Here is a 26,439-nt window from a genome sequence, read left to right on the forward strand (position 1 = left end):
ACAAACCTGCCACTCTGTGGAATTCCTCTTTAATAACACGCAGAGGTTTATGGCCAGGGAACTGTACAAATGTGTGTAAGAATCGTTTAAGTGCCTGACATACTGTGCGAATGGCTCTACACACAGTTGCCTTTCCCACATGCTCTGCATCGCCCACATTGTACAAAAAATGCCCTGACGCGAAAAACCGAAGTGATATGCACAGAATGTTCTCTGTTCTAAGCGCAGACCCGCGGTTTGTGACATTTGCAATATGTGGTCTCAAGAGATGTGTTAAATAAATTAACGAATCTTTTGAAAATCGATAACGCTCTTTCAAATAATCATTAGGAAATGAAAATACATCAATTCGCGGTCTTATAACTCTCTCCCGGCGAAAAAAACCTCGTATAATTTGTGCCTCCACGTCCACAGGATCGTCATCAAAAGGGCACGCCATACTCAGTAACCTTCTGAAACAAACTAACCCTGGAACATAACCTGCTACCGAGCAGGTTATCTTCAGAGAGTAAGTCCCTATGGTTACATACATACCCAGAAAGTTACCTCCATTTTTGGAACCGAAAGTTGAGGTTATCCACTAACTTACCCTTAAACTTACCCGGGTATGTCACATAACCTGCTTTCTGGAATACCCCCCAGGTCTGTTAATAAAGCTGCATTTAGTGTTCATATGTGAAAATAAGCTCTTGTTTATTTTGGTTACTATTGCCTCAGACAATTAGTTCTATTAAGCCAGCTGAGTTATAGTGAGCACAGAATATCCCACATATTTCCTTTCTCTGTATACTATATGACATTATATTGTCTGTCTGGGCCACTGCTCAGGACTATGCCCCTAAAAAAAGAAAGAAAGGAAAGAAAGCTATATCATCTGATCACACTTTACAACTTGTGAATATAAAATATAACCATATGCGTCTTTCGAAGCACAACCAAACAGGTTTTACAGGAAAAAGCCAGTTTCAGGCCCTTAAGTTTTTCTAATTCACACAATAAATATGTCAATGAAAGTTTGTACGCTGCTAACTAAACCAAGCCGTGGAGGAACAGGAGTGTTGTTCCTAATGAAGGCTGGAGCAGTCTGTGCGGGTTTGGAGCGCTGTTTGTTTGTGTTTGTGAGGAACGGCTGGGGGTCGCAGGTATAAAAGAGCTTCAGATTTGGGGAGAGAGTCTGACAGCATGTTGGGGCCCTGCGCACCACTCATATTCATCTGAAAGACAACAGAGACCTCTTGACAGAACGAAACCACATACAAAAAAATGTTTACATCCTGCAAACACTATGATTGCAACAAAAAAGCAAATCATATCAATCTCGCGTCTTTTGATCACACTTTGTTTGTGCTTTTGTCAGATGGTAAGTGGGGAATTTACTCAGGGGTGATTCCAGATATTTCGAGCGGATTCTTATGGTGTAGAGGCTTTATAAATATAGTGAGGATGTTATACAAATAATACAACTCTGGAGGTCACAACATGACATGCTAATGAACAGCCGTTCAGTCCCAGTGCAACACAGAACATTTCTGAGTCTGGATCCAAAACCTCAGATCTGGCTCCAGTATATCCTGAATGTTATTCCAGTTTGGATGCTGTTTTCCATCTTCTGTCCTGGCCCTCGATTCCAGCATCGTTTAGTTCATCAACTTTTTGTATGTCTATTCACCTATTCCTAAAATGTCATTATAAACATTATAATTTAAATAAATGGAAAACATGTTATACTAAAACTGCAAGCAAGTTAAAAATGTAATGGTTTCACTTCATTTTAAGGTGATGTTGTCACAGTTACACAAATAAGTACAGAGTATGTATTTATTATTGGTTAACGGTTCAGAGTTGCTTGAAATTATGCTTTATTATGCTGTTATTTGTAACATGTAACGATTTAAAAAATAAGTTGGCACTCAATGCATGATTGCAAGTTTACAATTCTAAATGATTAATTGAATTAAAGCTTTTGAATGGCAAAAAATATTTTATGAGTTCTGTTGACACAATCTTAATCGTTATATTAAAGTAATATATTGGGATATGTAAGCTCAAATGTATTCATATTATTTAAATAAGTCATTTAATAAGTAAAAATAATAATGAAATATTATAGTTTACTTTGGAAATTGGGCACTAGATTTCTAGTTCCCAGGATAGGACTGGACACGGTGAATAAATGTTGACATTAAGTGTTATTTATAGTTTTTTTTTTTAAACAGTATGTAAAGAACTGCTAGTGTTTAAACGATATGCACAAGACACGCACTTTTTGTTGGCATGTATATAACAGCCTACGCACCTACTCTTCACCCCTTAACCTACCAATTGCATATCAAATAAATTTTTGCATATAAATAGTAGCTACGCCAGAAAGAAACAGTAAATCGTGCAATTGAAATGCACATTCATGAGATCGGGTTAAAAATAAAATGTGTTCACACACTTCTATAAAAATCCCTTAGAACTGTGGTGAGTAACCCAAGTCTAAAACACACGGAGGCATGACCCTTTATAACCCAATCTGAAACATGCAATTGAAAATACGAAACGGTTCTGTATTTAAATGTGCATTTCTGAGATAGAGAGACGCTTCTGTGTCTCTTCTGCCAGAAGAGGGACCAATCCGCCTTCAGAAGTCTCGCCAGAAGTCCAGGCTCCGGATCCAGACGCCGGATCTTACCGACGCCCCGCGGTTTTTAATCATGCCTCTCTGTCAGAGTTTGAGAGCAGCAGGCTGACAATGATTTCCTCCGTGATTACGCACAGGGCGCGTCCCCGCGGGGATGGGGCCCCCTCTGGAGCCGTCCTCGTGGCTTTGGGGGCCTCGCTTCCATTTTCCATTATTATGTGGACTACCGGAGCGACAGCGCAGAGCGAGACCTCGCAGGTTGGTGATGAGGAGGGAGCTCGCATGTTTTGCCCGACTCTCTTTTTCCCTTTTTAGAAAATACTCAGTCCTGATTCTAAGATGAAATAGGAAAATTGACCGTCTAAATAAGTCTTTAGCTCGTGCCAGTGTACGGAAATAATTAATTTCTACTCGTTTTTCGCTTTATTAGAATTTTTGTCGCACATTTACAGCGGCGTTCGAGATCAATCGTGCAATGTAACAGATAATATCAAACATGTATATGAATGATCAGCAGATGGATGTGACATTTTAACAGCTGCTCCAAACAGACACATCTAAACCAGCAGGAATTGACCAGCACCACTGTGATTTTACCATGTGTCATGCTGAATGAGCTTTATGATCACATTAGAGGTGATATAGAAACATATGTGTGTTCTTCAGCGGGTTTCTGTAGGATGTCGCGCCGTAAACAAGCCAAACCAAGAGCTCTGAAAGGTAAGTGATCATTAAAACTGAATATTGTAGGATGTCAGACACCTTCTCACGGTAAATGCATGCGTTATACAACACCGTTTGATTCCAGCAGTGCGCAGATATCAACAACTATAAGCCCAAAGATTTGCTTATTGATGTGCAAAGGTTTAGAATGAATCAGAAACCTAAAGTAGAAAGCATGCCACTCTGCGCTGTGTTTTATGTGCTGTGTTCGTCTCTCGTTGGAGAGTTCAGGACGATACGTGCATGCTGGAAGTGATGATATAAGATCTGGATGTTAAATCGGCATCCAAGTTTGGAGTGACACGTCACGTGACTGGAGGGGAATAAACATCAGGACGTGAATCGTTTGACCATTACAACATATTTGTCGCATTGGATTTAATAACTTTCACTCTCACACACAACTCAATCAAACAGAGGATTTTTACATTTTAAAAATTTTGAATTTTGAGAAAAAAAAAGACTATTTCTGTTTTAATGATTAATTCTGACATTATGAATAAGCACTGTAAAATAATGCTATGTTATAATTCCACAAAATAGTTAAATAACTGGTTAATTATGCTTGGATCCACTTTATATTATAAGTGTCTTTATATAATACACTGTTTTTTTTCTCGTTCTCGTGATTATAGATGGCATAAAAGCAAAACTACAGAGATGCTTGTCATAATTTTGTTATTTCGTTAACACTTTATTTTAATTTGTCCTTGTTACATGGTACATATACTCACTATTATAATAACAATTAATTATTACATGCAAGTAACCCTAATCCTAACCATGCAGTACATGTAGTTAATTAATATTCCTCTATTACATGTATAATTACACTGTAACAAGAACACCTTAGTGTAACCGTTTTATCTGAATTTAAACATATGCAAGATTTAGTCCATCTTTTCTCTATTTGTTAATGAGGGATTTGTGGACACATTCATGCAAGATTTATTTGATTTGATTTATTATTTATTTTTGAAAAAGATCAAATTAGACTCTAAGGAAGAGATGGCTGCTCAGATTTGGCACAGAAGGCCTTGAGTAGCATGCTGTTACTAGTGTTATTATATTTGTAAATAATCGACCTGTAAAAGTGTCAGCGCACAGCACTAAATGTGATGAGGTCAGCGAGGGTGTGTGAAATCCTGTCCTCTGTCATGAAGACACAAGCTAGTTTAAATACGTATGAGCCATGGGTTTGGATTTTTATTACAAAAATTGTATTACCTTTTTTCTCACATGGTTATTTTAATCTATAATGCAGTGGACAAAGGTGACAGCTTTATTGCTCAAGGGAATAATTGTCCACAGGCCAAAGACATTCAACATCCGCTCATATGCAAACACTTTCTCCTCTCACACTGACATTTACTCTGAGCCGCCTGTCTGCATCACACACACACACACACACACGCACGCGCGCGCTGGCTGTCTTTGGCTGTGGTTTGCCGTGTTTGCTGTGCCACATTCCTCTCTGTCTCTGAGACAAAGCTCCTGATGGCTGTAAACGAGACATTTATGTTCATCAGTTGGATGCTTTTCGAGGTGCATTGTGAATGTACTGTTTGGATACTTGTATTGTTTGTAGGTTTCTTTACTGTTCCCTGTTGAATAATACACCATCAACAGTATCGTATGCATTTAAGTTAACAAACATGATCATAGGTGTGGGTTCCTGTTAGTTGTCCTTGAAATTTCAAATTTTCCAAAATGGGAATGTTTGGAGCAAAAAGCTTAATTTGCCTATATACTGTATATATATTTTTTAAGAACAGTAATTTCTGATTTTATTTTCTTTATCAAAAAGTATATCTATAAAGTTCTTTAGAGGTTTTTAAATTAGATCAGTATTTTTGCTCTCTCTATTAACAATACAGTAAAAATTCACATGCACAAATCAAAAATCTCAGTGTATCTGTCATAATAAAGAAAATAAAGCCATATTTAAAGACAGAAAACCCCAAGTAATTCAGAATCTTATTATATTATTATTTTTTAGAAAAAAAAAATCACAATTGCTTCGCTGCTTATTCATATTTGTATAGAAGTTTTCTTCAGTCAATCTACGGTCGCCCTAAAAAAGATAGAATTTAACAATTTAGAATTCTTAAAACACTTCTCCTAATATATACATGTATGTATTTCTGCATATAAATATACTCGGTACACACATATATTATGTAAACACAAATTTAGATTTTGGATGTGATTAATAACGATTAATACATTTCACTGCACTTATATAAGTCAATGGGGACCAGAAACCTTTAGGTTAGCAACATTATTTAAAATATCTTCTTCTGTGTTCAGCAGAAGAAAGAAACTCATAACAGGTTTGGAACAGCTTGAGGGCAAGTAAATGACTGAATTTTCATTTTTGGGTGTACTATCCCTTTAATATTTAAAGATCTGGGATGCAAAGGTAGTTATTTTAGTTTGCAGTAAGGGTGAGCCAAAGAGCACAATTATAATTTCTCCAGCTCTCCATTCTGTCAGTTATGAGCCCTAGAGTATGAAATATACTGCCAGACTCTTCGGTATACTCTAGGAAGACTGTCTGGCGTAATGTTGCTTTTGAATCACATCTACTAAATGGCAAATAACTAAAATAATAAAGTTTTGGATTGTTTAGGCGGAAGTTTACTGTATCTTTGTGCTTGAGCAGAAAGCCTGCCTTTGTACAGCTATTGGCCTTTCAGCTTAATTGTGTCAGATGGAGGAGATCTTTTTAAAGGTGCTTTTCAAAGCAGTGTTGTGCACTGTCAGTCAGTGCCAGGGACCAGCGGGGAGGTCTCGTCAGGCGTCCCTTTCCTCTGTGCCAGGAAATGAAAGTGCAGATAGTGGAGGTATAATGGAGACCGCAGGGGTAGAGCTGAAGTCTCCTCCCAGAAAGCCTAATTTCTCATGGAGCAGGTGGGAGTCTTTGTTCTCCTTGTGCTTCAAAAATCCATTTAGGTTTCCACACCTGGCATACAGGAGGAACATTTCCTGTTTAATGGGTAGAGAATGAGTCTCTAATAAAGTGACAGTTACATTTTGCAGCACAAGATCTGTTTGTGGAACACTGGTACCAGTAAAAATCGCTTTATTGGCATATAAGATTTTTTGTGATTGTAGGCTAAATGTGGGTTATTTGTATGCTACACGTTGACTGGAAAGTTGCCATTTTTACAGTACATAAAAAAGGATTTTTAGAAATCACATTAACCAAAAGCGACCGTAATCACTATATACACTGAGGAAGCACCATTTGGGGATTGCATCCTCAAATTGTGGTCAACAAGAATGAATTTTCATTCTTAAACGATCGTTCCCATTCTTAAAATGTAAAGTTGCTAAGCTTGAATCACATTGTCATTTCAACCACAGAGGAATTTGTAAAAGTTAAATAAGTATATATTTCAACTATGAATGTTTTTGCATGTTAATTCAGTGTTCAGTGTCATTTTAAGACCGTGTGAATGTATTTGGTCACGGTGGATTAGATCTGCTACACTGCTGCTGTTATTGTGCTACATTGTGCTGGATGAATAGGTATATCTCAATCCTGCAACAGATCTAGACAGGTGGTGCTGGGGGAGGTGGAGGGTTACAGTGAACATTTAAATGTTGAGCAAGCTAATCTCATTGGCTTCAGAATCAGCAGAGCCCAATCAGCTTGCACCATGTAGTAAATTATGTGATTGCCGGCTCATTGCCTGTAAAGGAATGATCAGCCTGCACCATCTGGAGTTTCATGATTTAGCTAGATACATATTATTGAATGTTCTGATGTCTCCATAGTTGATAATCATTATATACTTAGTTTAAGGTATATCTAACAGGCAATATTTTTAACTTCAGTGCTGTATGAGAGTACTGCCTTTACTTTTGACTGTTTATTTGTAATTGTACAAACATCTTATAATGGGTATTATTGTTTATTAAATAATATTGTTCAATAAATAATATTCTACATAAATAATAGTATTGGTGTAGAAATGGTCTGTGTGTTAGCGATGGGGATTTTTGTTCCGCCATTAGATGGTGACGAGACCGTTTTTAAGAGTGGGTCAGCAGTAAAGACTTTTATATTGAAAGAGAGTCAAACAGGTTTGTAAATGAGGAAGTAATTTTTTCTTTCAAGGACAGCCAACAAATAAACTGAGCAGCGCTGTCATTTGGAAATCACCCTTAACAGATGAAAGGATAGTATGACAAAGATATTCCTCAGCGGACATTCAAACTAATGTTTTATTGTGAATATGAGATTGAGCTGAAACATTAATGTTGTATCAGATGCATGGAGTCCATCTCTCTCACTTAATGCTCTACATAATACAGTGAGCTTTTAATACACTAATACAATAAGCTTTCAATGAAGCAACTCAATGTTCCTTCGTTACTTGATCAAAAGTGACGTTTTTTAATTTGTAAAAGAGGCTGGGGCTCATCTGTTAGACTGTCAAACTGAGATTTATTTTTCTTTCAAACTGATAGAGAATTTCCATACAAGGCACTTCAAAGAAATACAAGGACACTGTGCAGTTAGTGGTTTATGATGTGGATAACACAATACTGTTGCTGTATGGTTAAGGTTAATAAATGTGACATTTTATATGGCATAGTCTTTTATAACATTTCTCTGATTATGTTGCATATTCCAGAATGATACCACCTTTATACACACATACTAAACGCATTCAAATTCTGTTTCTTGAGCATGGAATGAATTAATTTATTCATCAAAGATACTTATTTTAAACAGAATGCATTACTAGAATGCATGTGTTCCATATAGAGTTGTCTTCAAGTAGTTTTCAATTAGGTATGCAAGTAAATTAAAAAGTTATTAAACAAACAAATGTAAAGCCATACACCAGAAATCGTGAAGTTTCTCAATGCACTTACGAACTTTATGACTTAGGGTGCTTTCACATCTCTAGTTCGGTTCATTTGGTCCGAACCAAGGGCAAACAATTATACATTGTAGCATTTTTCAGCTTTTTTGGTTCCTTTTCACACCACACTAATTGCTTTGGTCGGGACCAGTTGAAACGAACCAAAATGCAGTCACATGACAACATCCACATCACTCATTGGCCATGAGGTATTTCCTAAACTGCTTTTCGATTGGTCAGAATTTACGTGCGGGAAAATTCCAACATAAGAGGAAAAGCCAGCAAACGACACGGAGACAACACTACTATGGAGAGATGACTGCGCGGGCTGGTTTTGTCCCTGGCCATAATCTATTACATTGTTTGTATTAGTGTTGGGCGATATGGTCATTTTTCAAATCGTCATATCGTCAGCCCGTGAGATCGACGATACACAATATTATCGAACTGTGGCATTAAACTCAGTTAGTGAGGGCTCGTTTAATATATTGCACATACAGTATATAGGCCGTTTAGATTACTTGTTAAAGTGCAATGAAATACCTTATATCTGCAGACGATGTACGTCTGTTTGTGAATGGAGACTTTGTAATGGCCAAAACTGTATTTTGCATGCATCACATTATAGTGCGGTGCGCATGAAAATAATAACAAGGCGGCAGATTGAACTTATTATCCATAGTGGTTCTCACGTAGTTCTTCTACGTCATCACCACATAGTGTGTTTTATAAGTTAAGTGATCAGTCTTTAAGAAAAGGACTACGTGAGAACCATGCACTATGGATGAATTCGCTCTGCCGCCAACTCAACGTTTTCTATCTCTTTCATTTCATGGATTTAACGAATTATCCGAATCAAAGCGTTACAACTTCACTGACTACATGCTGTAATCCTCCTGCGCGTGCGAGGTGTGTGTGTGAAATGCGGGCAGTGAAATTAAGTGAAATAGCTGGGCAGTTTAAAAGCCGAATTATAATAAGCAGCCTAATAAAAATTAAAATAATAGTTATTATTATTATAATCTAATACATTAATAGGAAAATGAGCCTAATATCGTCTTGATTATCGACAGAGAATTCTGCTTATGTCAATATCTCTGACGATCGTCGATACACGATACTATCGTCTATCGGCACAACCCTAGTTTGTATACACCACAATATGCAAAAAATACATTTCTATAATGAAGCGCGGATGCGGCTTGAAAACAACGTTCTAATGCACTGCAAACGGCGAGCGGGAATCGCTCGTAACTTCAAGCGGAGGCGTGCATTAATTCTTCTTAACGCTGACATGCTCATGGTCATCTGACCAAATTTCTATGAGGCTCCGCACCTCCTCACTACTCCAAGTTTTTCCACGAGCTGCCGTGCTAAAGTGCAAACTGTCAACAAACACTTCCTCATCCCATAATGCACAGCGCAGCTGACTACGGCATCTGGTGTGAAAGCACCCTTACTAAAGTTATCCAGACAAAAACAGTGAGTGTGTTTTATTCATTTATTGATGTGTTTGATTATTATTAATGACATATCTGGGAACAGCAGGTCTGATAGTCTGCATTTGTACCACAAGAGGCTTATGAAGCTTGCATCCGTGTGATTTTTCAGCTAATATTGAACTTTTCAGTTGAAGAAAAGTAAAAAGAATGTGAGACTGAAGCTACCAGCAGCAGTTGTTTAAAGTATTAGCATCATACTAAATTTTAATGTCATTATTTTAACTAGCCCTTAGAAGATTCCAGCACTTCTACAAATGTGTCCCAGAGATCATCTTCACTTTTAAAAAGGTCCATTATGTGGACATGTAATGCTTTAATGTGTCCCTGCTCATTTCTGTGTGCCATGAAAGTCAACCCAGATGGTTAATGTACATGAATCTGATTTGCATGTGGCAGTGCAGTGCGTATGGATGTCTAGGAGCGGATGTGAGCTATGGTGGTTCAGTAGATGAATGCCTCCTGTCATGCATGTGGCGTTCAGCAGCGGTGAGCAGTAATCAGGTCATGAGTGAGTCCAGCGGATCTGCTGCTTCATTTGTCTCATGTAAAGGTCAGCTCTCATGTGTGTTTATTTTAAAGCTCATATGGATGGTGGTACCTGTGAGCCTGTCAGCCGTTAGCACAGCAGCGGCGCTGGTGTGAAGACATAAATACAGTACGACGGATGGAGAAAGCATCTGATATTTCAGGCCAGCAATGGTCAAACTGTGATATTTCATATTTGAGAGTTTTTTCTTTCAGATCTAAAAGATGTTAGAAAACAGGAATTTAAGATGCAGTTCTACCAACTCCTTTACCTTTTGAAGAATATGCTAATAATTTCATCAAAATAAGAGGGATCATAAAAGTTCTTATTTTATATTTAGTACTGTCCTGAATACACTGTTACACATAACCGACATCTCAATTTACACAAATTACCAAACGTTTCAAATGATTGCAGAATAATCCCCCATGATCCCTTTTATTTTGCTAAAATTATTAATATCTTGCAAATTCTGCATGGGGTATTTAAATTTATGAGCTGAAATGAGTGTTAAAAAAGATAGATTTACAGAAAATAAACACATTTTGGGATTAAGCTTTTAGAGTTTGTGATCAGTTACGTTTTTGGTTTTTGGTACAATAATATGCAATTGTAGAATAAAATCAAATTTTTTAGATCAAGTAGACGGTTTTCTTAAAGGTATAGCTACTAATTAAATCTTTAACAGTGTAATTATATTACTGTAGTAATTACTCTCTCTAAAAAGTAACCTCCACTAGTTGAATAATACAAGGATAGACATGAAACTACTCTTTTATTTATTTTAAATAAATAAAATAAATTATTCATGATGAAGTATTTAAAGGGAGAAAACGCATCAATTAAAACATATTTTAACATATGTCAATTTTTGATGTTACAGTAAATCCACTATTAGTTTACTTGGAATTGTTCTGTAGTCTATACAGGCTCTCTCTCTCTTATAAAATTTGCCTTCTTTTTTTTTAATGCTCTGGTTGGTGTTGTTCTTGAAGAGAATATGAGTCCAGGAGTGCATTAGACTGAGTGTGTGTGTGTGTGTGTGTGTGCGTGTGTTAGAGAGAGAGAGAGAGCCTGGCCGATTAGAGAAAGAAGATCGATACACAGAATGAACTTGCTGCTGGAGGAGTTCGAGAAAGGACGGGAAAGAGAAATCACTTATTCATGGCATTTGCTGTATAGATACAGCAGCACACATTTTTCAAGCTCTTAAAGGTAGAACTTGCCTCCGGTTTGGGGTCATGGTCACCCTGTTATGGTTTATTATATGATAATGACTGAATGCACATTACTTCTTGTTTATTAGACTCTGTTACAGTAGAATGAATGACATAACCAGTGACACTCAATAGAAGTATGTCTTTAAAGGTCTCCTTGTCAGCAGGACAGGACAGTGTGAGACTTGTGTACGTTAGTCTCGTTACATGAAAAGCAGTGCAGGTTTCAGACTGTGACTTTATGCTATAAACGGAGAACCAAGGAGATTGTCTAAATGCTTGTGTTTTAGAGAGTTCAGTAACTTTGCTCATTGCACTGCTTTGTGTGGTGGCTCCTGGAGAGCGGTCAAATCCTCAAACGTCCCGTTATTGATCCGTCTCAGTGCGGTACACATCAATGACAGCATCTCTAGAGGATACTTGCACATAGATTGTAAAAGTTCAAACCTTACAGCTGGTAGATTGAAAATAATCTTAAAATAACAGCTTGGTGCAGGTCATCTTTCGATGAGTTTGTTCACAGTTTGCTGATGCATTGACTAGTTATTCGCCTCAATTAACCATTATGTAGTATAATCTTTGAGTGAAACATCCATAATGCTACATGACTGCATTCATGAGTATTCATGAGTATTTTATGTAAAATGCGGTTCATTTAAGGCTGTATCAAATATCATTTCATCAGATGGTGGTGAAAGAGTAGAAGGATGCAGGAAACCTAGAATAATTTTTTTCTGAGTGCCAGTGAACCAGTTTGGCAAGAAGATGTGAAGAGATGTGTGCAGAAATAGTTGGATTTTCTCTTGCTGGAGAGTATTTGAGCATAAAGTATTAGTTGTCATGCGAGAGAGGGAATACAGAACTAAACACCATCTATCAAGAAGCTGAAATCACACCACATGTTACTGAGAAGTTGAGTATTCTTACCAAGAAGCTGCTATTTTTGTGCTTTGAGACTGTGAGCCATTAGATAGATCCTTGAGGAACAGATTCCCTGATGGAGAGAGAGTGAACGGATGCTTTGACTAGTTGATGCATTTATTTTTGTATCATAAGGGTCTGTATTAAAGTTTGTACCAACACCGATAGAAGAGTTATACCAGATTATTATTGAATATTAAGAATGAGCGGAAAAATAAGACAAAATAAATCAGCATGCTCATTTAAAGAAGACTTGAAAGTGCGATCTATAAAACCCGTAAGCATAAAGACAAACATCATAGCAAACCAAAGTGAATTTTGGTATATACTTAAGGGCTGTAGAACACGTTTTTCCATTCTAATGCGCTACTTTCACGTTTTTGTTGGCAACTGTTTTATTTGATGGCAACATGACAAAGGAGGCATTCTGCATGCTCACATTTTTCATTTAGAGTATGTGTAAGATGAACACAAACAGACATGGCTGAGCAGAATAAACCAGTCGTGACAGTAAGAACTTTTCGCTTGTGATTGTGTCCGGCTGGGAGAAGAGCCTTCTTTAAGGGTGCTTGACACTCTCCTCGATGAAAGGTGGTTTTCTACCAATATGGAAGTACAAGATGAGATTTGACACATTATTAGCACTTGTCTGTATCTTGTTCAGAGAGACCTTGATATAAGATAATGAGTTCAAAGCTAGTAAATTGGAGATGCTGTCAGTGCCACACCTAATCTGTTTGGCAGCCTTTTACAGTCAGTGATTCCTCCAGTGACTTGAAACACATATATTGAAGAATCTAGAGTACAATAATAATACTGAGCAGGAGGATATTCCCATTGTGGTCCTGGTCACCTCCCCTGGTTTATTTTGTGATGATGACCAGCAGTACATTAGGACTGTGTGATAATGGGAAACAGGGTTGATCGTGACTATTTTGGTCAAAAATGTAATATAAAGTATAACAATATTAAATAAATGTCATTTATAAATTTTTGCATTTTCATGCAAGCACAAATACAGAGAACATTGACTTGCATGGTTTGCTCACAGATTACAGCGAACAGTGCAAACGATCACGAAAGAAAACAAACTGGCCATGTTACACTTTTATTTGTGCAGAATATCGTAACATAAATCGCTAAACTCCAACATAAGTGTTTTCCAGTGTTGTCAGCTCATCAGTGGTTGCCAGTTTGGGAAGATTACTTGGCCAGATAATGTATAAATTTTAAAAGCTCTGATCGGGGGATTAATCTGATGACATCTGGCAACCTTAGCCATGAAAGCCTGTAAAGGCTTGTTACCAATGCAAGATGACGCAAATGTCAAATTAAAATGAAACATTTCAGGATAAATAACCAGTGGGGATATATTAATATTAATAAATGGAGAAATTGTGACCATGGTTAAATTGCGATTCATCATGCAGCCCTATCCCATATGTGATCTACCATTCCTGGAGGAACACATTCCAGAATTAATTTAATAGAAGATACTGAAAAACACCCCTAAAGCCAGACCTCTGGCATTTTAGGTGCTACTGAGTGGATTTCTAATCTATGTGGAGCGCTGCTCATATAAGACAAACATTTTGTTCTGGGGAATGAGCAGGACAACATTGAATTAGAGACGAACAGCCACTCAAACACATGGAGCTTTTCTTTCTCCTCTTGCTTAATGCATTATCAAATGCAGTACAACAAGAATACATTGTTGTTTCCAAAGGACAATCCATGACAATTTGTCTGCAACAGGGGCTGGTAGATAAAATTGCCTTCAATTGTCTGGTCATACTGAACAAAATCAATGTTTTTTGCTAATAAAAAGAAATGCAAGAGCAATCAATACAATTATTGCTTGAGCACAAATTATCTCTGAAAATGATGTTTTAATATGTCTGCTTGTCTACTGGAATAATGTGAGAATAGATCTTAAACTATTGAGGATCATCTCTCATCCTGTGGTCCCTCAGATCCAGACACTTCTGCAGAGATTGAGTCAAAGGATGAAGGGAAAGGCCATCTGAGGAGCGACATCTGTCCTGAGGAGGAGGAAGAGGAGGAGGAAGAGCCCCTGAACACTCTCACTCCACACAAGAGTCATCAGTGTCACCTCACAGGTAAATAATGACCACACTGTATAGATGCTTCATTAAATTACACAACTTTGCATGACGCATAGGCCAAATAGACAACAGAGAGTTTTTGAACTGTGCAAATGTAAAAAAAATTTGCACAAGCTGCTTCCTCAAAGGAGGACACTTTGCAGGATTTGTAAAGCCAGGATAAAAACTGAAAAATAATCCTAAACCGGTGGAGGAAAAAAAAAATCAACATTTCCATAAAGTGAAAATATTTTCCCTCTTAAATTGATTTCCATGTACATCTTTTTTTTACTTTTATGAATGCACATTTCCTTATTAAATGCATTGCAGCTAGAATAATGAAATGAAACTAGTCAACAAAATCCACTTTTGCACTGCAGAAGTGGCACGGAAGCTGCATCTGAAGTGGATTTAGATTAGTATTTACACACTGTTTATGCAGCTCAGAGATGCCATGAATGCATTTACACTGCAGTTGCATTTGCTTATGAGATTAATGTTTTAAATATAAGATGTACTAAATATAGTACTATAAAATGATATTTAAATATGAAAGTAGATTGTGCTGTAGGTGGTGACTGGTCTTAATGAGTGAGTCACTGATTCACTATCTCAACCAATTCGTTCAAAACAGCTGATTCATTCAGGAATGAAGCAAGTGACTTGTTGTTTTCTTAACTGCATACTACTAATACTACTATGTCTGCCATAATAAAATATGCTAAAAATAGTAAGAGTAGTGTACAGATATGCAGTTTTGACTTTAGCAATTATGAATATCTAACTGAATCACTGACTCACGCGATTCATTCATAAATGCTGAATCAACTGTGTTGATCAAGAGATGCAATGCAATGATCATTTAGATTGATTAGATATTAAATTGGGTCTCTTTCTTTTGCTGAAAATAAAAGAAAATCTTTCAAAGAATGTGGGTAATCAAGTAATAGTATTTTTTCCAATCTATGGAACTCAAATGCTACTGACAGCTGTTTGGTTACCAACAAAACATCTACAAAACATCTTTGGTTTGGTCCGTAGGTTGGAGATTTTTTTATTCAGTACTTCCGTCTCATTGATTTGGCTGGATTTGATCAGTGACTACCTCTGCTGACTTCTGCCATCAGAGCAGCCTCTCATTAAAAACCCCCATTTCTCTGACAAATAAGTGTTAATTGTTCACTACTTGAGACGGTGGTTTAAATGAGCTCCCTGTGGAGGCCAGCAAGAAGAATGTAATAGACATTTTAGAGTGGTGCATAACTGAAGAAGAGCAGAGAAGTGTGCAGGTGAAAGCAAGTTTAGAAGTAGCTCAGCGTGAATGATTAAATGAGTTGCTTCTTCAAAAGGGTCTGATTTAAAGCTGTGCTGTGATGAGGAGCTCGCGTAGTAACGTAGTAACGCGTAGTAACATATTTAGTCTTAAAAGAACAAAACACAGTAACAGCTCATGGTTTATTTCAAGACACAAATCACTAAAAGTTGAATTTTATAGAAGTCAGGAACCACATATTCATCAGGTGACATTTGTTTTTACCAAACCAGGGTTAATATTGTTAACTAAAACTGAAAAATAAATAAATAAATTTAATTTGATGTACTAAAACAAAAAAAATCATAAAAAAACTGTATAGTCACATGTATAGTCATAATATAGAGGTAAAAAATAGAATATCATGGAAAAGGTCATTCTTTTTTGATAAAAAAAGCAAATGTTCTTATATTCTAGATTCATTGCACACAAACTCAAATAATTCAAGAGTTTTTTTGTTATAATTCTGAGGTTACGACTTACAGCTTGGGAAAATTTTAAATTCAGTATTCCATTTTGATCTTGATTAGTTTGAATAATTTTGAGTATAAATACTGGGCTAGTTTAGAACATGCAATCACAATTATGGGAAAGGCTACTGACCTGACAGTAGTACAGAAGGCAATCATTAACACCCTTCACAAGGAGAGTAAGCCACAGAAGGTCACTGCACTGAGTGCTGTATCAAAATATATTCATAGAAAGTTGATTGGAAGGAAAAAGTTTGGTAGGAAAATGTGCACAAGCAACAGGGATTACCACAGACTTGGGAAGATTTTCAAGGAGCTTCACAAGGAGTGGATATAGAGAGTCACCACACTCAGACATCTTCAGGAAAAGGGCTACACCTGTCACATTCCTAGAACCTGGACTGTTGCTCAGTGGTCCAAAGTCCTTTTTTCAAATGAGTAAATTTAGCATTTAATTTGGAAATCAAGGTCTGGAGTCTGGAGGAAGACTGGAGAGGCACAGAGTCCAAAGTCCAGTGTGAAGTTTCCGAAAGTCAGAGATGATTTGGGAGCCGTGACGTCTGCTGGTGTTGGTCCATTGTGTTTTATCAAGTCCAAAGTCAATGCAGCCATCTTCCAGGAGATTTTGGAGCACTTTATGATTCCATTTGCTGACAAGCTTTATGGAGATGCTGATTTTATTTGAAATGTCTTGGAAAAGTTAATTTATTTCAGTAATTCAAATTGTGAATTAAATTAAATGCACACAGACTGTAGTTTAAGTTTCTGGTTGTAACGATAAAACCTTCATATTCATCCGGAAGAAGGAGGCGGGAACCGGCGGACGATCAACAACATTTTAATAAAGCAAAATAAACACAAAACCAGCGCACCAGCCCCTCACGGACGACTGGTGCGCGCAAATAAAACCCAAAACACAACTAAAAGCCCAGGCCTGGTCCTCTCTCGTCCTTCACTGTCGTCGCTCCAGTTTTATATCCTTCCATCTCCTCCATGGGCCTCGAGACCGGTGGGACGAACAGGTGTAGTTCATCTCCAATCACTCCCCCGGCCTCGCTCCCATGTCCCTCGGCCCCGCCCCACTCGTCACATACCCCCATCGCCCCTCGCAGGCCGGGGGGTACTCCCGAGACTGCGCTCTACTCCCCCCCCCCCCCCTCCCTCCGGGGGGGCCGCTCCCGGGGACCTGCGGGAACCTGGGGGTAGGACAGGCGAGGCGAGAGAAAAGGAGATGGAAGGAGGAGCGACAGAGACGAGAGAGGGGAGAGAGGAAAAAAAAAGAAAAAAAAAAGAAAAATTCCGGTTCCCAGACGCACCGCTGCTCGGCCCTCCACCAGCTGGGCGATCTCCTCCGCGGTGCCTGGCGGTGGCACTGGACGGCCCTCGGCGGACGGCACGACACTCCTCCGCCGCCCGGTGGACGGCGACGGCTCCTCCGGTTTTGGGCAGCCGGCAGGAGTCCCCCGTTCCCTGCTCCTCCCCGTTCCGGCGGATGGCAGCAGGCTCCGGCCACCTGGCGAACGGCGCCGACTCCTCCGCTCCCTCACGGACGGCAGCCGTCCCTCCACATCGTGGGCGGCCGGTAGCGAGCTCGCCCGTCCCCGGCAACTCGCTCCAGCCCACCGCCTCGAGCGTCCATGGCGGCACACTCCTCGCCAGCTCGTTGGCACCGCGGATTCACCACAGCGGCGAGGGATCTTCAGCAGCGCGTCCCTCCTTCTCCCGGGCTTCGGCACCACTGTAACGATATCAACCTTCATATTCATCCGGAAGAAGGAGGCGGGAACCGGCGGACAATCAAAAACATTTTAATAACAAAATAAACACAAAACAGCGCACCAGCCCCTCACGGACGACTGGTGCGCATAAAATAAAAACCAAAACACAACTAAAATCCCAGGCCTGGTCCTCTCTCGTCCTTCACTGTCGTCGCTCCAGTTTTATATCCTTCCATCTCCTCCATGGGCCTCGAGACCGGTGGGACGAACAGGTGTAGTTCATCTCCAATCACTCCCCCGGCCTCGCTCCCATGTCCCTCGGCCCCGCCCCACTCGTCACATACCCCCATCGCCCCTTGCAGGCCGGGGGGTACTCCCGAGACTGCGCTCTACTCCCCCCCCCCCCTCCCTCCGGGGGGGGCCGCTCCCGGGGACCTGCGGACAATCAAAAACATTTTAATAACAAAATAAACACAAAACAGCGCACCAGCCCCTCACGGACGACTGGTGCGCATAAAATAAAAACCAAAACACAACTAAAATCCCAGGCCTGGTCCTCTCTCGTCCTTCACTGTCGTCGCTCCAGTTTTATATCCTTCCATCTCCTCCATGGGCCTCGAGACCGGTGGGACGAACAGGTGTAGTTCATCTCCAATCACTCCCCCGGCCTCGCTCCCATGTCCCTCGGCCCCGCCCCACTCGTCACACTGGTTCTTTTAATTGTAATGATTTTGCCTCATTTAACAAAAACCCATTAATCTCAACAAATTAGAATACTTAAATGGTTAGTTCACCAAAAAAATGTCATTAATAACTCACTCTCATGTTGTTCCAAACCCGTGAGACCTCCGTTTATCTTCAGAACACAGTTTAAGATATTTTAGATTTAGTCCGTGAGCTCTCAGTCCCTCCATTGAAGCTGTGTGTACGGTCTACTGTCCATGTCCAGAAAGGTAAGAAAAACATCATCAAAGTAGTCCATGTGACATCAGAGGGTCAGTTAGATGTTGTTGAAGCATCGAAAATACATTTTGGTCCAAAAATAACAAAAACTACGACTTTATTCAGCATTGTCTTCTCTTCCGTGTCTGTTGTGAGAGTTCACGATGCTCCTGACGTATGACGCTGCTGACGTGTTTTCTGGTGCGCCCAATTACAAAGATAACACATCAGCAGCGTCATACATTATTAGATTCATTAATTACATAATTTTAATTTTTAGGTGAAATAACCCTTTAAGACAAAAAAAAAAAAAAAAATATATATATATATATATATATATATATATATATATATATATATATATTCTGGTCTCTTGTTTCTCATCTTCCTCTTGACAATATCCCTCATCTGAACTCATCTGAAAAGATGACTTTGGACCACTGGTCAACAGTCCAGTTCTTCTCCTCCTTATCCCAGGTAAGACGCCTCTGACGTTGTCTGTGGTTCAGTAAATCTCTTGACACGTCTGTGTGTGGTGGCTCTTGATGCCTTGACCCCAGCCTCAGTCCATTCCTTGTGAAGTTCACTCAAATTCTTGAATCGATTTTGCTTGACAATCCTCATAAGACTGCGATTTTCTTGGTTGGTTCCACACTTTTTCTTTCCACTCAACTTTCTGTTAACATGCTTGGATACAGCACTCTGTGAACAGCCAGCTTCTTTGGCAATGTATGTTTGTGGCTTACCCTCCTTGTGAAGGGTGTCAATGATTGTCTTTTGGACATCTGTCAGATCAGCAGTCTTACCCATGATTGTGTAACCTAGTGAACCAAACTGAGAGACCATTTTGAAGGTTCAGGAAACCTTTGCAGGTGTTTTGAGTTTATTAGCTAATTGGCATGTCACCATATTCTAATTCATTAGATTAATATGGGAGCCAAAATCATCACAATTATAAGAACCAAAGACTTAAACTACTTCATCCTGTATGCATTGAATTTATTTAATACACGAGTTTCACAATTTGAGTTAAATTACTGAAAATAACTTTTCCAAGACATTTTAATTTGCGACTGCAATTAAAATGTAAAGGATTAATAAAAACTATAAAAGTACCTCAGTGATATTAAAACCAGTGACTTTCAAAATGTGCAATTAATTTGTCAATTGATTAACTCTTACATTTAAATCTTCAAATTAATGGAAACAACAAAGTCAATATTTAAAATATTTGGTATTTTATAATGTTTGTTCAGTGGCATCTGCTGTTAATGAAGGCCAGTATCACGGATTCCCATACTCAGGTAGATTATATTTGATATATTTCCTGAACAGTGCTACAGGGAACCCTGGCTAAGGGTGTGTGAAACAAATTTCTGAATTTCATGAGAGAATGAAACACAAGACAGAACTAGTAAGAGATGTCACGTGTTGCCTCGATCAATGGCTGCCGTTGTCTCTGCCTGGTCCAGAGGAGTTTCAACTCCTCTCTGTGCACTTAAGCCATGACCACTGCATTGCGTTATGGGAATGGGCCGATGGATCCACCCGTGTCCCTGATGTGATTGGACTATTGATCGTGCTAATGCAGAACTGCAGAGAGAGAGAGAGAGATGGCTATAGGAATGTGTCCCGCAGGACTTGCTGTCTTCCACAGGAACAGGAAAGAAATAATGCCTGCACCCTCCAGCATATTCCTCATACTGACCCCTACCTGACGGCTGTGAATGCTGGTGTGGGGCTGAAGCACTGCGTCCCCGCTGAGGTTGGTAGGAACGCTCCCCAGAGGGGCTGGGATAGGAATGTTTACCCCTGAAAGCTCTCAGCGTCGGTGGGGTTCTGGCTCCGGGCCGGCTGAGGATTGAGTTTCTGCGTCTGGTTTCAGCATCCTGCCGCTTCAGCCGCTGCTGTCCTCAGGGAGGCTGGAAATGCAACAGCTGTCCATCTCCGCATAAACGCTCAGCGATAAAGCTCCTCAAGGTCACTAGCATGGGCTTTTAACAGATACCTTCTGTGGAATTGTAAACTGTTGTGAGGCACTTTTCTCTGCTCATGTATTTAAAACATAATCTCCTTTTAAGGGTTTGTTGCTCATTATTAAGGGTATGTTTAAGGATTAAGCTTAAAGGAATAGTTCACCCAAAAGTGAAAATAAACTGAAAATGTCCTCACCCTCAAGCCACCCAAGATATAAATGAGTTTGTTTCTTCATCAGATTTAGAGAAATGTAGCATTGCATCACTTGCTGATCAGTGGATTCTCTTCAGTCAATGGGTGCCATCAAAATTAGCTTTTGTCTTCACAGATATTAACTGATGGACTGTGGATTATTGTGATGTTTTTATCAGCTGTTTGGACTCTCATTTTGACGGCACCCATTCACTGCAGAGGATCCATTGGTGAACAAGTGCAACATTTCTCCAAAACTGTTGCTATGAACAAACAAACTTATCTTGGATAGCCAAGGTACATTTTGAGTAGATGTTTATTTTAAGGTGAACGGTTTTCAAGGTTAACTAAAAATGATTGTTTATATAAAAATTATTAAATTTGAAACTTTAAATGAAAACATTGTTCAAGTAATTTGATTTAAAAATTGATTTAAATTTTCAAATAAACAGCCTTATCAGCAGGCAGAATTCACTGAACTCCTCCCATTATCTTTTGAGAGTGAAAAATGCACCTGATTAAGGTTTGGGGAACTGTTTAAATGTGTAATGGATCTGATGAACCCACAGGCTAAGGATCCAATTATGAGAGGCTTATTGATAAAAGATAATACAGTGTATGAAGTAAAAGTTGAAGTACTCCTGTCTACTTTTAAATCTTCTTAAAGTGCTATAGTTTAGTTTGTTTCAGTTTCATATTCTCCATTCTAGTGCTTGAGTGTGTATAAAAGAAGAGAGGAGTCTAATATGACTGAGAGCTTAAATAGACCAGAGCTCACTCTGACATTATGAGAGATCAACTGGACAGTAATCTGAAGATTAGTAATTGTACACATTAAACATGCATGGTTGCATTTAAAATTTGTTAGCAACATATTTCATATTCTATCAAAAGATTTCACTCAAATCAAAGTGTGCATGTATTTGTGATGACAACACGTTGTATAAAAAGTGTTAACATTTGTAAAATGTTCAAATAAATGAAAATACAGTTGTTTTTATTTACTTTCAAACTGCTACAGCAGCAGAGAAGATGCACTTTGCACTAATTTGCTTGCTTATATTTTACAGTTGTGCTCATAAAGTACACTGTACAGATGTGGACACAGTCATAGTAAATTCAAAGTGTTTTAGCTACTTTTAGAAGGTGCAAATAACATTTAATAATTTCTCTGTGCAATTACCCATATTTAACGTGTGAAGACTGAAGACCATCAACTGTACCTTTGCGACTCCATCGTGCAGGGATATAAGTATTGCTTTTTATTTGTCCTCTTTCTTACTCATTATTTCACTTCTGTTTTCAGTTTTTATAACAAATTCTTACTACTACTACTACATTTATTCTGTACACTGTTTTTCAGTGTAGGTCAAGACTGCATGGAAGCTCCAGATTTGTCTAAATAAAATATCAATATTTTTATCATTCCAACAGATACAGATACAGATATTGTCTTTTCTGCACACATTTCAGGTATCGAATCTACTGTGGAATTTAGAGGTTTATGGAGTCACCCCAGCTTTAGGCCATCAATGTGTGTGATGTATTCTGCAATGACAAAAAAAAGTGCTTAATGGGAAGGTAAATTCTAGAAAATGTAGGAAAAAAAAAAGTCCAACCACAGTTCATAAAACAACACATAATTTCTGCCATGACAGGTTGTAGGATCGTCGGCCTGTGCTAGGGTCACAAATGAATGAACTCCTCAGTGATGAATCCATCACTTCAACAATTCAGAGATATTGGAGTTATCTTGCACTTGGCAGTGTTGTTATGAATGTGTATCTGAATGTGTGCCGCAGTCTGAGTGTGTTCAGTGCTGCCCATGTTAAAGCCAAAGTGTCATTAGATATTCAAAGCAGCTCCAGTCTCAGGAGACATATCTATTCCTCTTCCTTGTGCTCTCTCTCTTTCCGTCTCCTGAGCATCCTATCCTGCTCCATATAAACTATTCATTGAGCTTTGTCAACCAGCCATAGCTCATCTCTGTAAAGACGAAAATATAGAAAAACAGGTGAGCTATTTTTCTATCTGTCTTTCTGAACTTGAGGCAGTGGCCAAAGAGTTTCCACTTTGATTCCTACAGAGTGCATTACTGGCATTTTGTTCGGGAAGTAGTTTTTCCCCTATGAATCATGAAAAACTGATTTTGAAGCAAAAAAGTAAATGAAAATCAGACACAAAGACAAAGGTATAATACAAAACTCTAAACGTAATGGCTTTAAATAATTACAATTCCATGAAACATCAACAAACGTGAATTGAATTAAAAATGGAGAAATATAAACATTATTTTTAAATTATTGGTTGTCTAATTGGTGGCCATTTTCGGCACTTCATTGGAACGGGTGGAGCTAAAGATCTCTTTTAGTGCACTTCGCTCACTGCGACTCTCTGATTGGTGGAATGTTCTGTAGAGCATCATGGGTAATGTAGTTTTTACAAAACCATATACTAATTAATGCAAATAGATGGGTTTAACAAAAGCATATACAATCAATAAAAACATTGTCCTGCTTTTAAAATTGTAATAGTTCCCTTATTATTCCCTGTTGAGTTTTTACTTCTTAAACCTGAGTTTTGCACTCTGGCAACCGTGATATCACCAAGTACAACATGTTCCTGGAGCAACATTCCAATCAACCCATCAGAATTGAGATGTAAATTTTCAGAAAATATCAATTTTAGACTTACAATCAGGGTTAGGTGCTTCTACAACCTTGTTAAAAAGCTATCATTTCCCACTGAATTTAGGAATACATTTTGGGTAAGGTTAGGTATAGAGGTAGGGATTGGGTTAAGTCTATATTTTTGGATAATAATGTTGATCCAGGATCATAAAAAGATGTTGATCCAGGAACATGTCTTGCTTGGCAAAATCACGGCACCATTGCACTCTATTAGAAGCAACTTAACAAATGTGAAGAAAAAGAAACTCTCTGACTGATTGCAAGGCTTTCTCGCACTGACAATTTGTTAAGAGGCACAAATGATTGATAAATAAGAGCTTAAGTGTAGTTAAGTGGAATATAAGTGAGTTCATGGGAAATTATAAGAGCAGATTTCAAGACAGAATGCTATGTTTTTTGTTTGTTTTTGTAAGTGCGGAATACATATAAAGTCCAAGAACCTTCAACACAGTCCAACCTGATCTCATGATGAAAGCATAACTGTGGGAACTTTTTGGCAAGATGCGAAATACGTAGAGCCATGTACGTTTCGTTACACATTCAATGTGAAATTTTGCCACTAAAAGAGTGTTTTTTTTTTACCAGAACAGATGAATGTACATATGGTAAGTTTTATGTGACGTTGGTTTTGTGTCACTGCAGTTATGACTTAAAATGTCCACTGAGTTGTGCCATGACACTCGTTCTCTTTGTCATTTTAAAATAATGTACAATTTCAAGCATGCCGTTTCAGCATGTTTTTCGATCTCTCATTGAGCAAGCTTAAGTCTAGAAAGTGAAACATATAGAGCTGTAATTATAACATTGATATCGAAAATGATTACAAGTGCTCACTGTTTTACTGCCTCTAGTGTTCATTTCAGTTTGAAACCATGGTTAGATGCTCTTATTGGTACATATTTCACGTCTTGCGAAAAAGTTCCCACAAGTACGTTTCTTCATGAGATCAGGTAGACACAGACTGATCTTGCCAAATTAGTTCTTCTGATATAAATAGAGCATTAAAATCACATAATCACATAATTAGAACTTACAGTACACCTTGAGTATTAATATAATGTGTTCTATAGGTATGAAAGTGTGTAATATGATTACTAGTATATTTGTATTATTTTTTTTTTAAACCCTGGCTAAATGATCATCAGATCACGAAGTGTTTAATAGATAAGACAGTAGATTGCTGGTCTTAATTATTTAATTAGTGGCACAAATTACCAGGCATGGACATGTATTAAAAAACACAAAGTAATAAAAGAAAGAAAGAAAGAAAGAAAAAGAAATCAACTCTACTTTCATTGAAAACTTAAACCGCTTAAGCCTGAGATCCTGCCAAGGAATCACCCATTCCTTTCAGTAGAGCTTTCTAGCTTCAAAACACAAAACTAATTGCGAACATATTTGGAGTGGGTATTTTTCAACATTTCTACACTTTTTTTCCAAATACACTCCTATCTTCAAATGCAATCCAGCAGCCCTATTTTTAATCCAGAAACCTTCATGCATGTTTGCAAGCACACTGCCTGCACTCAACACATTTGTCGACAGGTTCCTCGTCCCAGATGTTTGTGCTCTTGCTGAGTTTGTTCGTGTGTCTGGAAGCCGTATTAAAAGTTTATAAGTCTGTGGCTGGCCGAGACTGTGCTGGTTTGCTCTCTCTCTGTCCTTGTTTGGCGTAAATAAGCATAAGAATATGTTCAGATTCAGACAATGTGTTCTGTTGTGAAACATTTATTGGTTCATGAATCATCTTGGACATTTACTGTAATTCTTAAAGCGGTCATAAGATACGATTTGAATTTTTTCTTTTATCTTTGGAGTGTTACAAGGTGTAACTTTGATTCTTGCTGTTGCCGCCGGTGCTATCTCATGGAGACTCTGTTTCGTTGTGAAAGCGAAAATAGTTCAAAAACAGATAGATTCAAAAATAGAACAGTTCAACCCAAATATTCAGATGTGTGCAGCATATTTTATGGAGGACTGTTTCCTGATCCTGGGAGAGAAGACTACAATGCCAGCTGTTCTGACTCAGAGTCTGTAAGTACGTTTACATATGTAAAGAATTTGCCACTGATGATTCAAACGTGAGTTTTGAGCAGTGTAGAGCAGCGGTTCTCAGTTCAAGTACGCATGTCCCCCTGCACTGCACATTTTGTATGTTTCTCTTATCGCTTCAGACGTTTGTTCTATTTGAATGTAAGTGACCTGCGAAGTGGAGGTCGCAGGATATTCTGCCATGATTCCAGTTTGAATCGAACGTATATGTTCCATTCAAAGTGGATAGACCTAAACGAGACGTGAATCTAAATTGTATTTATTTACAGAGGTATATGATTAGTCTGTGTGTAAAGACATTGTGCGGTGCAAATCCGTGAATGAAAACTTCAACAGATTTCCCCTGCTCAGGGAGTAGGGGGCAATGAACACTGTGTAGGGACCATGTCAATGGAAACACAGTTCATGCACAGAGCTCACTTCTAACAAACTGTTTATCTGAATTAGGTGTGTTAACAAAAAGAGACATGCAAAATATGCAGAGCTGGGGCGCGCGAGGACTGGAATTGAGAACCGCTAGTATAGAGTAGCACTAGTTGTTTGTCGTTTCTCCAATTAAAAATGCAGACATGGTTTTGTTTACATG

The 26,439-nt window shown here is 38.5% G+C and overlaps 1 protein-coding gene across 5 annotated transcripts in view; it reads left to right on the plus strand.

The window, feature by feature from the left end:
• Positions 1-2,724: 2,724 nt before the first annotated feature.
• The window catches only part of LOC132096881 (zinc finger protein 521), an 88,945-nt gene continuing 65,230 nt past the window's right edge, over positions 2,725-26,439 (plus strand). For 3 of the 5 annotated variants that reach the window (XM_059502548.1, XM_059502550.1, XM_059502549.1), the window contains exons 1-2: positions 3,215-3,346; positions 14,369-14,515. In XM_059502548.1, the coding sequence (XP_059358531.1) occupies positions 3,232-3,346; positions 14,369-14,515 (262 nt within the window). In that variant the 5' untranslated portion in view covers positions 3,215-3,231. Of the gene's footprint in view, positions 2,885-3,214; positions 3,347-14,368; positions 14,516-26,439 lie in introns of those variants that run through there. The other 2 variants (XM_059502551.1, XM_059502552.1) reach the window with 2 other exon arrangements.

The sequence above is a fragment of the Carassius carassius genome, chromosome 20, assembly GCF_963082965.1.
Source record: "Carassius carassius chromosome 20, fCarCar2.1, whole genome shotgun sequence".
NCBI classification, from domain to species: Eukaryota; Metazoa; Chordata; class Actinopteri; order Cypriniformes; family Cyprinidae; genus Carassius; species Carassius carassius.